Raw genomic sequence first — 18,049 nt, 5'->3', positions numbered from 1 at the left:
TAAAGGAGGTAGACAGCTCTCACCTGTGCTACCAAATGACAAATGCATACAGCCCTGGAACTCCACATACCCTGCTCTCCCTTCTGTTCCTTTACTAGACTTCTATCTTTGCTTGCTGAAGGGATAAAAGCCTTGCAGCATAGCTTTGGCTGTTTCTTTTTCTGGAAAGCAAGATGGCCAAACCATCCCTGCAGTTGCTGTCTCTGCCTTGCTTCTATATCCCAATGTCCACAGGCACAGATAGCGGTGGTGTCTCCAAGCCTTATCAAGAAGGACAGAGGAGAGTATACACAATAAGTAATGAACAAGCACTAAATAAAATTCACATTTGCAGGTGGAGAAAAAGTAATGCAGTTTCTCCTTTTTGGAGAGATCGATTCTGATTCTGCCCCACATTCATCCAGTGCACTGCATGACAACATGCACAGAGGAAAAAAAAAAACCTGAGAACCCACTGGAACTGAGTGTGACAATGGGGAAAAAAAAATTATGATGAGAGCTGTGTTTCACAAGCTGTCAATTTTACTACAGTCCTTTCCTACCAGAAGTATTTCTATACCTGCACATTTCCTTTTTACAATACCTAGAGAAAGTCTATGATTACTTCACTATCTGGAGAAACAGTTTTGAAGTAACTTACTTGAGTTTAAAAGAAGTAACCTTAATTACCTGAAGGGTGTTGAAAAGGGCAGAACATTTGTCCGAGACATATGATCACAAGAGTTTAAAATTCTCTTTGATATGTGAGGTCAAAGCTCTCAGCTTGAAATCAACATGTGACTATTCAACACCATTTCTATTCTCTCTCCTGAAGAGAGCTGTATGTTTTAGAGCACTTTTTTTTTTTTTTGGAGTCAAGTTTGCATTCTCTGTCCTCAAACTGAGGACGAAAGCTCTTCATTACTTGGCTGTCCATCTCCTCAAAAGACACCTTAAACCAGGCAACCTTCCCTACCTCTATCTCCCTGCAGTCTGACAGGGTCAGCCCAAGAGAAAAGTGCCAAATCCTTCATTCCCTTCCACCTCTAAATAATGACCATTTTGGATGATTTTTCTGAGGGCTCTTAAGTGGAAGTGTGGAATCTTTCTGTCCTTAGAGGGCCATCTCGGCAATGCTGAGGCAAACACAAGCAGGTTTACCTTGTGAAGAGCAGCTGCACCATGTCGACCAGAGTGTGCTCTGCAGATTTTCTCAATAACTCTGCGAAGACAAAAACAAATAACACAGGTGTCATTACTCAGTGTGATATTATCAAGAGGCTTCTTCAAGCAGACTCCCCTCCGAGCCTTGTTTACAGAGATTACAGCAAATTTATTAAAACCAGCTCCAACACTGCATTGCTGCAAGTGGGCATATAATCACAAGGTGGCGCCACAAAGCTGGGGAAAAAGAGAAGTCAAACCTACAGCGAACTCCTCACTATTTTTCCATGAACTTTGTAGAAAGACACAATAATATAAAGCTCAGCAGCTTCTATGTTCCACAATAGAACTAGTTAACGCTGAGGAAACCCGATCATTTCTTAACTGCAGAAGTATGAACAAACCTACCGCTGAGCCTCATTTCAAAGCATATGCGGAAACAGGACTGCATGATCTCACACACAGATTCATTGGTGAGGTGGGCTCCCACTGGAGTAAGCAGCAAGGTCCTCAAAACCTGCAAAGAACAGCACACATATGTCCCATAGTACAATGACACTTGCATGCATTTCCAAGAGAAGGTTGGCTTCCTCAAGAAGGACTGCCATGAGCAGAAAACCGAAGGGTTTTCCAGGAGTGGTTTCAAACTGAATGCTGCGCTCAAGAAACAGACAAATTAGGAGACAAGAATGATCTCCCAACCCACTTCTGTAAGAGGCCTGGTATGCTGCATGCTACCCAATATTTAAATTCAGTAACTAGCTACCTGCTCAAAAGGACATAGACTGAAGAGTTCATAGGTTTGTCTCTGCAAAGAATTTTTCTCAAAAATAAGTTTGAGCGCTCCATATTCTTAATTTTACCCCTCACTAACACAGACCGTGCACAAGATAGGACTATCAATGCTACCACATTATCAAGCCCTTAATTTAAAAATCATTTCATTTAAGCTTTTAATTATTTTCATTTGGAAAAGCTTTTACCAGAGGTATATGAGCCATCTGTTTAAAAATAAAGTCTGTCACTAAGCTCCTACAGAGTCAAAACATTGCTCCCTCCTCTTCATCTCCATGTAATAGGATATGTTCCAGAACAGGCAGCAACCATTATGGTAATTACCATTTGTCTCCACTTACCTGTAGGATTTTCATCAAGACAACCTCATCGCTCGCATGATCTGTGCCCACAAATCGGGCATGAGTGACAGCATCTGCCATGTTCTCCATCCCCTCTGCTGTGCCCTCATGGCTGGGATCTGAGTAACAGAATAAAAATACATGACCGGGATAGGCCACCTACAGCCTACCACCTCTGTGGGGAGACATCTACATAGAGATACTTTGTTACCATCTGCTTCCTTAATTTTGTGCGACTCCTAGTGAAGTTGACCCTACAAGAGTGAAACTCACCTCCCAGTAACAAAGAGTTTAAAGCTGGGAGCTTTCAGACTTTATCAACAGTCCATTTACATTTGCAAAAATATGTAACCTAACAAAGAAAAGAATTTCAATTCAGTTGTTACTGGCTCTGTATTTTTTTTAGATGTTAATTTGTAAGACTGTGTTCTTTTCCCTACAATACAGCACCGTAAGTTGTTCAATGCATTCAGTTCCTCCTTGGGAAGGAAGAGGAAACAGCTCTTAAACACAGGGAACCTCAAATTTACTCCCATGAGTAGAAAATGCCAAACAGGTTCCACTAGATTGAGAAGGAAAAATTGTCTCTTGTCCTACATCCCTCCCAAGGAACAGGAGCTGGGGAAAGGAATGGACCAGTAGCTTTCCCCAGAGACAACAGCAGACAGACAGGATCACAGTTTAGATATTAGAGTTGCAGGCCTCCCGCTTCAATCATTCATCAAGGCTCCTTCTCTCTGTTTCAGTCTTCTGTAGCTACAAACAATGGTGCACTTGAGAGAATGTTTAGGACGAGATTGTTGCTAGTAACGGTATCTTGTGCCACATTACAGTGGCTTCAGAAAAGCTGCCTCCGGCTTTCATTTCATTCTCACTTAAACAGTACAGCACTGGGCAAGAATCTTGTTACCTTCCTACCTAAACAGTCATTAGGAGAGAAAGGAGACAACCTAAACACTAGTTAATACCTCATTAATTGGCAATAGGGCCTCTTGAACTCCAGCAAGAATTAAGCTGATGGAGGAACCAAGTAAGACCTTGTATGCATACTTTGTAGAGAAGCTTTGCAGACTCCCTCTGACTCCAATTTGTGTTCACACCTAGCAGGGGCTAAGTCCTAGGCCTTAAAGCAAGCTGCCCTTATTGTGGTCCAAAAAGATCAGCCTCCACCACGCTGTGGGGATTCTGAGGGGCTGCAGGATAAGAAACTTCTCATAGTTGCACAAAACAGAAATTGCATCAACATACTTCAGAACCCCATAAATCTGCATAGGAACAGCACTTCTCCTTTGCCATCTCTTACACATCCCTATTAAGAGCAGAGCTTGCCTACTTTTGACAGTTGTCTCACCCACACACAAAATCTTGCATAGTTGAGAGCGAGTTCCTTTCCTGGTTTGCTCCTCAAACATCTTTGAGCTATCAAGGAGTCTGCTCTAAGACCAGTCATTTTTTACCTGGTTCAGCAGCAGCACTCAACAGGATACCAAACTCTGATACTGGGAAGTGTTAGGTAAGAGGCCTGGCCCTCAAACACCTTCGATAATGGCTTATAATCCAGTTAGAAGCTCTTCTACCAAAGGCAATAAAATCAGCCATATGTTAGTACCCTGTGGACTCTTATTCATAAATGGAAATAATAGCTTAAACCACCAATGGTGATGTAGGATCATTCTAAATTGCCTCAATTAAATCAGGTAAAGATCAGTGGTGTTACAATGCCAGCACCTATGTTAGCATTACTGTTAAGCAACCTCAACAACTACAGTGGAAAGCAGCTAAGCGGGCATCAAGAGGAAAAAGCCACTTGCTGCAGAAAAGGCTCCCACAAGCAAACACGCAGATTCACTTCACTGTCACCTCTTCCAGTAGATGCGAGTTGCTGTAGGCTTAGGAATACATTTAGTCATAGTTATAGATAACAGTCTGTGTGAAAAGGAAATGCAAGCAAGTTGTGCATATGCCGCTTTAACAGATCTATGACTACTGCCTTGCTGTTCTAGCCCCTACCTTCAACACTAATAAACACACCTCTCTCCCAACACACATCACGCCTGACTACTTCAGTCCTGGCTCCCTGGAACAGCTCTACAAATTCAGGTCAATTTATAAAGCCTCTTGAGCTCAATTAAAAGCACAGATACTTCTACTTTGCAGAAACAAGATACAGAAAAGACCAAGCAGCTTTGTTCCCTTGTGAGAAAACAGTACAGAAAGATGTGTCAATGCCTGCTCAGAATCACTAACAAAAATAAGTTTGTGTGAAGCAAAATATCAGCTTGAAAATTGCTACCTACAATGCAAAGATCTGGAGACCCCATCTAGACTTAGACGTTTCGTATGGGTTGTACTCTCACAACAGGCGGGGCAAAAGAAAGCAGAAAGCAGAAAAATCCAGGCTCTCAACCATCAGGGAAACCCAGGAGAGTCAGAAGCCTGCTCAGTAACACCTTAATGGAACTAAAATAAGTCACCAAGGAGACAGAGAAAGAAGAGGAGAGAACAAGCTTTAAACTCCCCAAACAGCAAGTCCTCTCGCTGGAAGCTGAGCAACAGCTACTCACTTACAGATACATATTTTTCAGGAACACCAGGGAAAGTTAACTTTAGAAAGGGAGCCAGAAGCTGCTGTAGACACACTGTCATGATAAAAACAGTACATACCTTTTCTAAGGAAAATACAACAAATATAATTCTGAAATTCAGCCACTAGATTTCCTATAGCTAAGGTTTGAGCTCATCAAAAAGGCTGACAGCTAGCTAGCTAGCGCAAAACTGCTGAGTAAGGAAATAACTAATCTAAGGGAAAAAAATCAATGGGAATTTAGTATTGTCACACAGTTTTTGTGTATTTTTAAAAATACTACGTAATTTATCAACTATAACTCTTGAAACAGTCGTACGTATTTCAGAGCAGATCATAATCTCTGTAAGGCTAATTATTCCTACCAAAACACGCCACGGCAGATATCAAGTCATTTTATCTAACCGAGCTGTGATTGCACTCTATATCATTAGGGAACTGCTGCATCCAACAATCTCAGAACAGATCTTTGCAATTCAGACTACTAGAGATCAGAAGTCTCAAAGGCTACTCAAGAATTATTCTTTTCTAACTGGTTTTAAAACATACGCCGCCAGCAATACTGGCCTGAAAATTAGACAGATAACCACCTGCTGACATGTCACAGAGTAAGAAAAACAGTGAGACGGCACGAGGATTAGCAATGAAATGCTTTGGAAATAGGAAAAGAAAGCAGTTTTAAACAAAGATAATTATCAGAGGAGTTTGGCCCTTTCACTGCCCACTGGTTTTCAACCCAGTGTGTAGAGCAAAAGCCATCCCCTCACAGAACAGACACAGCTAACGATGCTTTTGAAAAAACTGCTGGTTTCACCTGTCCATTATGCAGCCCCAAAATGCACCACAAGTATCAGACACACTGAAATTTCCCTACTGTGGTTATGCTGGAGTTCATTCCTTCCTTGTTCTGCACAGCTTGAAACAGGTTTGTATATTAAGGAGTTTTAAGCTTTTCCTATGCTTAAGCAAACAGTTTTTAGACTACCTTTAGTCTTGTATTACAAAGAGAAATGTAAGACCAAAAAGCTTTAATTTAACAACACACCACTAATCCCAGACTCACTGGTATCTGGAGCAGCACAAAGGACAAGGCTGCTGTGAATGTCACCTGAAACAGCAACGGAGGTCTTAGGTTACAGGTTCTGCTCCACAACAAAAGGGTCCTTTCCACTATCTACTACAAAGACATATGCTCACCAACAGTTACAAGGATGTGCCCTTGCTGGAGTGACCTAATTAATATTCTAAATAACAAGTAGCTAGAGAAAGGCTACAAATTCTTAACCACATTTTTTCCTGTTTCTGCCTCAAATCAAGTATTTGTAGCCAGTTGCCTGTGCAGACATTGCCTGGAAATGTGATACCAGCATGATGTTCTGATCCCACCCTGGCCTTAAAAGCACAGAATAAGGGAGAGACTCTTCTATGTTGAAACTAACCTATTTTGCATTATCATTTAGTCCTTCAGGGGGACATGTTTTACAGGGTTATTTACTAAGATTTATTTATTGTACTACAAAGTTATATTAATATGACATAATCTTAGTTATTTTTTGCCACTTAATCACACCCAACACTGCCCACTAATTTATGTTTTGACACACTAAATTTCCATCAAACTCTTAAAAAAAAAATTTCTGCAAGTCCTCATTTTTGCTCATTTTAATTTTGGGTCTTTCCCACAGAAGTGGTCTACATCTACCTAGATCTTCAAGCCCTTTCTTTCTCTAGCTTCCCTCATGCTAACTCCAAAGAACAGAATATTTAAAACAACAGTGCCAAAAATTCAACAATGTTCACTTACAATATAAGGGAGGAAAAGAACTGACAAATCTGAACTTGGCGGGTGGAGATTAGGCAAAATAATTTTCTCCAAGTCAGACTATGTATAAACAAACATAGCTAACAAGTTTTGTAATTCATACAGGTATGATCAGAAAGTACTAAACAGAATTTACACAGAAAAATCAAGCACCACTAACACCAGGATGACACACTGAAGGCAGACAGAAAGCAAGCTAATGAGTTACTACAAGCCAGCTGAGCCATGGGAACTGACCACATGCGCATTATTAGTCTTTCACAAATATAAAGGAGAATGCGCACATTTGAACGTCTGGGCAGCAGCAGAACTGTCTCTGCCATAATTGTGACAAGTGAAGAGTACTGGCACACCACTGGACAGGGTCTGGGACCAGGCAAAAAAACATTCTCACTCTAAAGCATAAATATTAGTCCACAAAATAAATTCTACTGTGCTTATGAATATTACAACATTGTAATCCAAGCTGGTATTATCCCCTCCCTGGCCCTTTTGCTCAGACTGCATTAAAAAGCAGTTGGTGACCATCACAGTCCAGCAGCGGACCATAAGCACATGCAGCAGTCAGGGCAGACTAGAATATTCGGCTCTCTTTCCAGCCATTGCTGTAGTGCCATGAAAGACCAGCAGTTATGATATTAAAAAACTGCAGGTGCCTATTTCCCCAGCATTAATGATAATTCTCTTATTTTCCCAATCTCCTCATTAAGACTGCAAGCATGTATCCTGGCCAAAGACACTTCTCAAGGAGGTGCATTTGGCTGGCATTTTGGTAAATCCCAGGAAGCCATATAACATACCTATTAGTGCATATGAGAGGAACTTGTTCACAGAGGTGAGGGCCAATCCAGTTATGGGGCCTGTAGTGTCTTCAGAACGGATTACTTCCAGGAAAGGCCGAAGAAAGATGTTGGGTTCAATTTCAGATAGCTCTGTTAAAATAAAAATAATTTAAAAGAGACATTAAATTAGACTTGATTAATTTTCTCTTTAAGAATCTACAGAAAGCTTAATCTCAGAGGAGAGTGGCCTGCAATAGCTTAGTTTCTGAAGGCTGGTGGGAAGGTTGGGGTTGCTTTTAAGTACACACACAAGTATATATTTTTAAAAGCAATAGTTTGTGAAGTTCACTTTCTTATGATCTTCAAAACAGCCTTCTGGAGCCTTCTAAAACAAATCCTACTGTAAGAACACTGTAAACACCACAGAGCCACTGATGCCTAAATTCACGCTTTAATTAATAATAATTCATTGGTTACATTTCCTAGTACTCCTGGAATTGTGTGATCATATGAACTATATAGACCCTGCCCCACCTTTCACCACTTCTGTAACATCCTACTACACATACAGCCTCATACTAACCACATGTCCAGTAGAAATACACAACCAGGCTAGTTGCATCTCTTGCAGCTCTTTGGCTGAATACAAATTGCATTTCCGCAACACTAGAAGTTTGCTTGGCAAAAACAGGAAACACCCACAAGTTAAACAAATTTAAAAACTCTTCTGTCTTGTTCTCAGAATACCTGTAAAAGCCTCTCAACCAAAGAAGAAAAAAGGGCACTCGCTGCTTTGGACAGCAAGCATCCTCTCTAAAGCTGCAGTACAAGAATGCAGATGCACTGAGCTGTTGAGCCGGGGAAAGAACAACTAACAAGCTTCCTGAACTTTTAAAGATGATCAACAGAAGCTTTAGGAATGAAAAAGAAATACAGAAAAGAATAGATAGAACTAAGGAAAGCTGGGGGGGCGGGGGGGGGGTGACGACGGATGGACACCACAACACACAACCAAAACCCAAAAGAACCAACACAAGGAATCAAATAAAAGGAGTCCTGAGGAGGATTTAGGAGAAAAAGCATTAAAAAGCAGGTGAAGGCAACCACAACACAGCCCAGTACACAGGCAAAGAAGAGTGTATTAAAAGTAACTTGAATAATCCTGAGACCAGAAATACTTGAGTACAAGCACTTGGCTCAACTTGCTGAAACCTACCTTTTATTCCTAATAAACGTTAAGAAGTCTAATGGCTAATAGTGTCACAGGAACACTGGCTTTTATATTCTTGATGATCCAATATTCCACTTATCTGTCATACGAGCCTCTTCGAGGTGGGGGAGAAAAAAAAGCCTGCAATTCCTGAATCCTTAGACAAGCTACTGCTTTTCTATCTACCAACATACCTCAATTATTTTACTTCAAAAAAAAAAATATCCAAACCCTCCTCACTCTAAGATTTTATCATAGTTCGTATTGAAAAGCCTTAAGTATCAAAATAGAAAGCCTACCAGAAAGCATGTTAACATAACTGTGACAAACTATAATTACGGCAAGGAAGCAAAGGAGGAAGAATTATGCAGGGTTTTTTTGCTTTACATAGTTAAGACCACAGAGAATACCACCAAAGTGCAATAGTTCTGCTGTCAACTAAAGCAAAACTGCAATTCAAGAATGAACTTCAGGAATCATTATGCAGTCTCTTACCTTTCAGCCACCAGTTCAAATGAGGCCAACACCACTAACTTGTGAGAGGTTAAAAGGAACGTGATTATTCAATCTTTTTGGCTTAAGAACAACTCCCCCAACTTGTCAGATAATATCCTGGTGTGACATTACAATTGTGTCACCTCTCAATAACTCATGGAAATGCAGAGGATCATAAGACATGCTTTCATCAATGTTTATTTAAGTGTGCTGTATAGACCACTTGTCTGTTTACAAGCACTTGGACAGCATTAAATATAGTAAGACTACTAGGGATCAACACTCAAACTCTTCTTCCCCAAAACTGATCCTTTCTATAGAACAGTCAGCACCTAATCAAGCCATCATAAAACTGTCAATTCCTCCAGCCTCCTTTAATCCAGTGAGTCCCAGGATGGAAAAAAACCCCACAACTTCTTGATTAGTCAGAAAAATGGGACTTCAGCAGACGTATATAGTTGCACAAGTGGAATGAGATGAAGACTAACTTGCTAGCAGAGAATACATAAGCTATCAAACTCTCCATTAATCCATTTTCAGGACAACAAATAGAGGTTATCTTTACAAGGATGCGGGCAGTTTCATTTTTTTCTTTAATTTAAAAGTTGTGACTCTTGATGTGGTTAAAGGGTAGATTCCCCTGCTGTCTAACTGAAATTCTCAACTTACATGAATATCACAAAATGGCTTGTCACAAGTAGGATTTAACTTACACACATACTGTTGATTACACAGCAACTCTGGCCAGCTTCCCTGATATTCAGAAACTCTAGCTTTTATGGTAAAACAGCATTCTACATTAAGCTCTCTGAAACTGACCGTGTACACTGTAAAAATGTTTCAGACTGGATATTTGGTGCTGTGTTACTGAAAAAAATTAAAAAATATACTAAACAAGAAGAGAGTATTTTTAGTGTAAGACTTACCCACTAAAGGACTACTGTCTGAAAGATCTGAATTTCAGTGAAACATCAATCACACTGCTAATTGTTTGCATCTGAGGAGGATTCACTTGATTACTACAATGAGCTCTTCTTACCAGCTGCAATTGCAGGCATTGAGGACTTACGGGGTCACCAGCTCCCTTTTCAAAGCAGAGCTCAATCTCGTGGTGCTTGCTTCAATAGGAAGATTGGGAGCACAGAAAAACACTCATACTGTAGCTGTTCTTGATATATTCTGTCTTGAAGCAGATTACTCTCATTGGCTGAAGTATCAGTTCAGCATCTGAAAGTGGCACTAAAGCTACTTGGAAGTTTTTCACCAAGTAAAAATTTTGCAAACAAGTCAATTAGTCAAAGATCAATACTCTTCTTTTAACTCAATCCTCTTGAGCTCAGTAATGTTAATTCAGAAGCTCTCTCCCTGAAAGATTTTCATAGACTTATATACTGAACTTACATACTGAACGTGACATGTCCAGAACCAACCTGCCAGCCTTTTCAGATCAATTACTACAACTGCAAGGTGCACTCCATACTAGCTTTTACTACCAGAGCTCAAGTTTAATCTAAAGCACAGAACAGTAGGAACTGAATAACGTTCTTTTCACAATACTTCGGTAAGGTAGGACCATAATTTTTAACGAGAACTGTTCTGCCCAGCAAGTTAAAATTTCATGAAACAGACACTACATAAAGTCTTGATCTTTCTTGGCACCTAACTGTAAAAGCAATGCTATGCTCTCCTGAAAGTATCAAAGAACCTCAGAAAGGGCAGTAAAATAAGTTATAACTTTAATAATTCCTATGCCAAAACAAAAGCTATATAAAGTAAATATTGAACGTTTGGAAGTACATACTTGAAAAGTTTTTTGAAAAAAAAGCAGCTCTGATTTTTCAACTTTCTGGTTCTTGCTCTGCCAGATTCAGGTTTAGGCATTACAAATAAGGAAACCATAACCAGTGAGAGACTTGAGAATTTCTGAGAGAGATGTTTATCCAAGTGTATTTCCTAGCAAGAGACATTTCTCACTGTTTGAACTAGAAAACACAGGATGGTTCTCTGCTTAGGTAACTACTTTCAACTCTGGGAACAAAACAAACAAACAAAAAACCCCACCCCAAAACCCTATGAACCCAAAACAAACTCTGCAAGCATGACCTCAGCCTAGGGTATTACAAGAGGAAAAACTGAACAAGTGTCCACAAGGAGATCAAAATTTCACTAGGGATTCCTACAAGCAACCTTCCTTTTCAATCTACTCAAAACTAGGGAAAATTATATTAAAACATGATACAGTCTTACATGAAGAGCCTGGGCTGCTTTGGGGACCAGCTGGAAAGCACATCCCGTTCTTTTCACACAGGTCCTCTCAATGAAATTTCAGGGAGGGAAACAGAGATCAGCACCAGCACTACATCCAAAAATGCTTCAGCTAGTCCAAAGCAGTGCATGGAGATTGAGAAGAAGGGAAAGAGTATTTTAAGTAGTGTATCAGAAAGTCAACTCTTCAGGCTGGCAATTTTAATATGAGGACAGAATTCCTTTGAGACCACAGTGTTTTCCTTCATTCATCCTATGGATTATTTGCACTTAGACACACATGTCTATAAAGATATTTAAACAACTAATTCATGTTTAAGCACCTAACTCCCATTTCAGCAATCCCATCCAGCCATTCTGGCACTTCAGCAAACAAACCGCATCAGACCTCCGGCATCCCCTTTCTCCTGAAGTACAGGAACAGGTCCCCCTCGGAAGAGATTTCTTATTGTTAGCACACTGTTGGCACATTCCTGATCTAAAACGCTCACATAAGCTGCTTTCTCTGGCAGTTCAACTCTTCACTCCTGAATGACTCTTATCAGGATCGGCTATGCGTTCCGAATCAGAGTAAATGAACGAGAAAAAATTGTTTATGACAAGTTATTTCAACATTATTTGTCCCTAGGACAGGCAACTGCAACCCAAACCACATGACCTGGACTCTTCTTATGCAGCAGCTGTTGGCCTTTGCCGCCCAGCCTTCAGAAAGGCTGTCTCAGTTGTATCCCACGCACCTCTCCAATGCAGACGAGCTCAGACAAAAGCAATGCTTCAAGCATGTGCTATTACATTCCCTGCTTAGGTACTGAACTGTACAACAAACAGGCATTCTCTTTTCTTCTTAAGGTGAGAAAAAGACAAAGATAACACTGTAACAGAGCAGAAAAACAACTCTTCAGGACTCCTGCCTAAGAGCTCAATGAGTTTATGCCACAGAAAATTGAGGTACCAGCAAGTGTTTGCTGGCTCACCCTCAAAAACACTTTCTGTAAACAATGCCTTTCTGGCCTACATGACTTTATATGTACTTTATTCTCAGTTCACCCACCAAACATCAGAACACTTTGTCTTTTCACCCGAGGGTGAGAAGTCCCTGCAGCCTCTCCCAGCAAGTTGGAGAGAAGAAAAGTTACAAGGAAAAAGGACAAAATTGTACTTGCCTTTTAAAACCATCTGAAAGTATTGAGCAGCCATACTCTTCAGATTTGCAAAAACATTTCTGAAGTCTTAACTGCTAGAATAAGTACTGGCTCAATCTCACCCAGATCAAAATGCAGGATCACAGGGAAAGGAGAAATTCCTTTGCGTTAGTCCTGTGATTCTCTCCTGGTTAATTCAAGAGATTAACAAATTTAGCAAACAGAACTATAATGAATTGTTCCTCTAAAAATTTGGAGAGCTTGAATTTGCTTTACATAGAGTCAGTTAGGTAACAGCCACAGAACAGTATATGCATATCGGTTCTAGGTCCCTTGGCAAAACTACAAATTCAGCAGCTCTACAGCTGATGAACAGAAGAGGCACATGTTTCACCACTTCAAAAACAAATTCTCCAGACTGACTGGAACACATGCCACCCTGCACCTGCAATGAAAGACATGCACTGACTTCTTCTAGCTAGGAAGTTTAGTCCAACATTTAACTCCAGTCCACTAACGGCCAATTAATGTACAGTAACATATATAAAAAAGCTAAGCTAGATGATCCCCATTCATTTGTTCTTGAATGTATGTTCCCCTCAGCACAGTCCTGGTAGAGTCAAGGTTTCAGGTGAAAACAATCCTCTGCCACCTCTCCCCCCAAAGAATTTTTGTTGTTGTCTTGGTCATGTTTTTCCTGCAAGGTCTAGACCAGCCCTTGCAACACAGTGTAATGCACAGCACATTTCTAGAGATTTTCTTATCTGAAATGAGAATAGATTGCTATTTATATAGTCTGACCTACCAGCTAATGTTATCAGAGAAATCTCTAGTCCTATTTCCTGAAAGTAATGATGGCAATGTCCACTAAACTTGATAAATAAGAGGTCATCAAAAAGAGTAGCCACGTGACATTCCCTACAGGTTCCCCAAAACATCATTGTCTTATACCAATCTAAGCTCTTAATAGATGAATAAAACCGGATTCTGACAGCTAGGGAGAAGCTGAGGAGCCAGGAACCTACATCCTAGCTTCCAGAACGCATAAATACTGCAAGTTATTTTAAAAGGCCTGCTGGGACTGCACAACACAGCATACAAGCTCATCGTGGGGATGTGTGGAAACAAGCTTTGTGTACCTCTGAAATCAATACTTCACTATAATAAGTGTTACCAAAAGCTTTACACATGATAGAAGTAAACATAGGCCCAAAGTTAAGGATATTCAAGCCAATGAAGGAGAAGTGAGAATTAACTGCAATCCTTTTCAGTATGCCTGTAAATTATACTCTTCAAAGCTAATTCCCTGTGAATTGAAGTGGTCATTCAGGGGCCCAGGCCCACCATATCAGGAGGGAAACGGTGCCATTCAGAGACACACATGAATGCAAGGCTAGAATTACAAATGCAGTTTGACAGGGGGAACCCAAAGCTGTCAAGCCTGTTCTGTTTGCCTAATTTCATTACAATGGCACAAATGCTTTCATTTGTCACACTCCAGCTTCATGTGTTTATCTCCCTTTCATTAAACATGACTTTAACAAATGATTGTTCCATAGTGCCAAGATCTCAAGCGCCCCTCAGAATAGAGATTTTTATTCTGGGGAGGGATGACAGAATGCATACTGAGCATTTGACTCTTGATATCCTCTGATCAGGTCAGCATAAACTGAAATATTGTCTCCTATAGGAATTATTTACACCTACCAGCGAAACAAGAGGACTGACAGTCCCACCAGTGTTAGCCATTAGTTATCAGGGGTTTCATCTGATGCCATGCTTCAAATTCAGCTGTTCTGACTGCCCATTAAAAATCCCTGGGTATTTTTTCATAAGCAGGTACTTGCTAGAGTATCTTCAGCCAAAATTACACTGAAAACTCCAGCTGTGTCTCCACTGTTATTCCAAGCCTTGTTCACGCAGCCGCAGTATTCTGCTCCAGAGGGAGTGAGATTATGAAAAGTACAAGATACTCACTTCATTGACAAGGAAAACAAATGCCAGCAAGAGGAAGTATGGAGCTACACAAAGTGCAAGCTTTCATGGTTTCTGTCCAGATGGACTTAAGTACAGACACAACTCCTCACCTCCCCTTGAATTTTTAATACCAGTCATACAGATTGCCGACTGCCAAAAAAAATTAGGTTGTTGGGATAGCACCTTATTTCAAAAGTTAAAGTTGTTTAATTCTGCCCTTATTTCTTAGCACTGAGGAGACGGTGCAGATGGGAATAATTGCATCTTGACAAACTTTTTTCTGAGCTATGGTTGACAGATATTAATCAGAGGCTATATTCAAAGGCTCTGCTTCAAAACAAGAATAGTTCTGAAAGCGAACTGCGGGCTAATTTGGCAAAGCAAGGTTGAAAGTCACCAGGAGAAGACCTTGCTACGAATCCTAGAGCATTTCCTCCCACCCTGTGACCTGAATACCTCTGAAAGGACCATGACTATTCTGATGAATGGCCAAAAATCAATTAACTTCACATAGTAAAAGCCTACTGCTTCCAAACCGGTCTCCCATGAGTGTGTGTATATTGCCAGTGCGAACAGTAACTCCCATCTACCTTGAAGTATAATTTCAATGCTAATCCATCCTTGTTTTCTACAGACGCTTGCTCCTATGTCATACTAGAGGATGAGCACTAGAGCAACATCTGATTACACTAGCATGTTCCAAAGAATGATTAGATAGAGACCCATGGTTTGTAAAGCCACCTATGCAAATTCAGAATCACTTAAATAAATTTTGACCTCTGTTACAGAGAGGCTGATTGCCCTCAGGGAAAGGAAAAGGGGGAAATACAGCTGATCTGAGCCTCTGACAGGTTCTGGAATATACAACTATTTTTGTGGCTTTTTCAGACAGATGCAAGGTCTAAACTGTTAGTGCCAATTGTAACAGCACTTAATCCTACTCCAGAAAACTGAACTCCTTACTAGCTCTGCAAAAACTGATTTGAGATCCCATCCCTTTCTGAAGGGTTTTTTCTTCCTGTGGATGGAATTTACTTAACACGAAGCTCTGAACAACTTCCAGGGAAGAGAAATCAACCTTCCCATACACCTACAAGGAAAAAGTCTTTCAGTAAGCTAAATCACAATGAGTTTACAGGTAACTGAAAGTTTAACATCTGTTGTTAAAAAAAATAAATCCCATAACAATGGGGTGAGCGAAATGTGGGTAGGCTTCACTTTTTGTCTGTTTAGAACCAGCTGAAACTGTTTCAAAAGGTTTCTTACAGAAAATCACCACACACATAACAACAGCCAGTTCCTGTGATAAACCTGCACCAGCTCTGAACTTCAGAACCCACAGGCACTCCTCTGATCCAACAACATTCAACTCTAAATGATATTACTAAACCAAACTAAACTAAAGCAAAAAGCAGTCATCCCATGACAAATTCATCTGCTCTTGACCAAACGCTGATAGTTATTGATCTTGCTGCTGTTGTGAATTAGGGTCAGGTTTCCCAAGGTTCCCTCCTAATACGAGAAAGAGAGCATGGCCACTCTAACAAGGCCAACTAGGCTAAATGAAACCTATGGGGAATTGCATTGCAGACTGCCAAGTCCAGAGGATGGACTGATCCGTCCATCTTACTGACAGCACAAGTTTGATGTCTGTCAAGTTTAAGCACTCTTTTTCTTCCTTAAAAGAAATTGGCACATGTCGAAGGTAGAGCAATTAGGTTGTGACACTCTACAGAACTCTATTCAGTTGGACTTGCTTCACTATGGTATTTTACACATCTTGCACAGTACCAGGCCCAAACTAAGTAGGCAATTTAAAAGCCCAGGAGAAATTAAAACTTCTTCCCTGGTATTTTAAAGCACAGTAATTCTCCACAGCTTTGTGTGTCTACCACGCTATGAACAGCGCTCTCATTGCAAATTCACCATGTTGTGAAAAGGAAAGCTTCACTATTTCTAAAGAGGCTAGAGAAAAAGATTAGAGTTTTATCATCAATTAGCTGTCTGGATATTACCCTGTTCTGTTTACCCCGTCCTCAAGGGAAGCCCATGAATGCCAAGGGGGAAAATTAAAAGGAAATTGAACAACAACAAATCCCAAACAAGCCAAGAAATTTCTTGTTTTGCCAGAAAATCTGAAAAGCATCAGTGAGACAGACAAAATCTGAAGAATGAAATGGAGAAAAGCCTGATGGCCCAAGAGAAAAGAGAATCTTCTAATGACAAAAATCTCTCAAAGGTTTAATGTACGTTGTTGTTATGATTTACACAAATTCTTCTATCCAACCTGAACTAATCTAGGAGACATTGTGCTTCACCATGTTATCACTAGAATGTTAAAAAAAAAAACTGCTAATGGCAAAACACAATTGCCCAGAGCTCAAGAACCAATGTACTCAGTTACCACAGATGCAAAATGGGAACCTCAGGGAGAGCAGGGTGCAAAACATCGTGGAAATATTAGTTTCAAACCTATATTAGTGGAAAGGGAACAGAAGCAAAAGAGAGAAGAGACTGGCCTGGTGGCAGTCAATCCAACTGTTGCCTTAAGACACTGCAACAGTAAAAACATTAAGCAACTTCTTTTTTTCCCCCACAACAATAATTGAAGCAACTGGTAATCCATGTACACACACAAGCAGAAATTCAGACTACCTCCATTAAAAAGCAGCTTGATTCCTAGAATGATGAAAACAAGTGACTATTATGTTCTTGAGAATGGACGGAGAAAGAAATTAATTTCTGCATACTGCTACGTCCTGGAGCGATCTACTGATACAAGGTGCTTGCTGATGGTCATGAAGGGAAGCAGAAGTCCAAGATTTAACACTCATTTAGTTTTTGAAGCTGAAGAGATCTGTGAATACAAGTCAACTTCAGTGACCACCAAATAGGATGGATGTTAAGATGACATCATTGAAACAATATTACACCAGTCCCCAACTCAAAATAATTTTTTTTCCATGTCCTGGAATCATGCATCAGCTGTAAAACAATAAAATGTCTGTAAAGAATCAAAATTACCTGAAAATCTATGTGAAGAAATGAAGGGATTCCACACATTAATAAAAAGTTAGTTGCCCTTATTGTAGCCTGGGCAGAGGAATACACAAGCAGTTACTTAACTATCATTTGGGAGCATTATACTTCACCATATCTGTATATGAAGACAGTAATTCAGCCTCCGTTAACAAACCCCATTAATTACTAGGGTCAAAGCACCACCCCAAAGGAAAGAGCAAAGTTTATTAACAGGTGAGAGGTAGAAAAGTATTTTTTGATTCCTAATCTGCCCGCTCCTCCAGACTCAGAAGATCTATATACTTAAATAGAAATTATATGCCTTCAGCAGAAAAAAGGTACAAGTACTTTGCAATGATTCCTCTTCCAAGCAGCAAGACTTTGGTGCCATTTGGTGCTCAACCTGAACTAGCTGTTCCCCCAGCAAAAGATGATCTTTGTTGGCAAAGTCCATAATTGGCATTCTTAAATC

At 40.2% G+C, this 18,049-nt stretch overlaps 1 protein-coding gene across 1 annotated transcript in view; it reads right to left on the bottom strand.

Moving 5' to 3' along the window:
- GBF1 (golgi brefeldin A resistant guanine nucleotide exchange factor 1) overlaps positions 1-18,049 on the bottom strand; it is a gene marked incomplete at both ends in the record, with an annotated part of 101,872 nt that overhangs the window by 37,369 nt on the left and 46,454 nt on the right. The window contains 4 exons of the mRNA XM_082002182.1: positions 1,141-1,201; positions 1,552-1,660; positions 2,280-2,398; positions 7,486-7,617. Of these exons, the coding sequence (XP_081858308.1) occupies positions 1,141-1,201; positions 1,552-1,660; positions 2,280-2,398; positions 7,486-7,617 (421 nt within the window). The remainder of the gene's footprint in view (positions 1-1,140; positions 1,202-1,551; positions 1,661-2,279; positions 2,399-7,485; positions 7,618-18,049) is intronic.

This window comes from Phaethon aethereus (genome assembly GCF_964289735.1).
Source record: "Phaethon aethereus genome assembly, chromosome: 7".
NCBI lineage: Eukaryota > Metazoa > Chordata > Aves > Phaethontiformes > Phaethontidae > Phaethon > Phaethon aethereus.
Note: the sequence above shows the minus strand (reverse complement) of the source record. Positions and strands in the feature narration are given on the sequence as shown.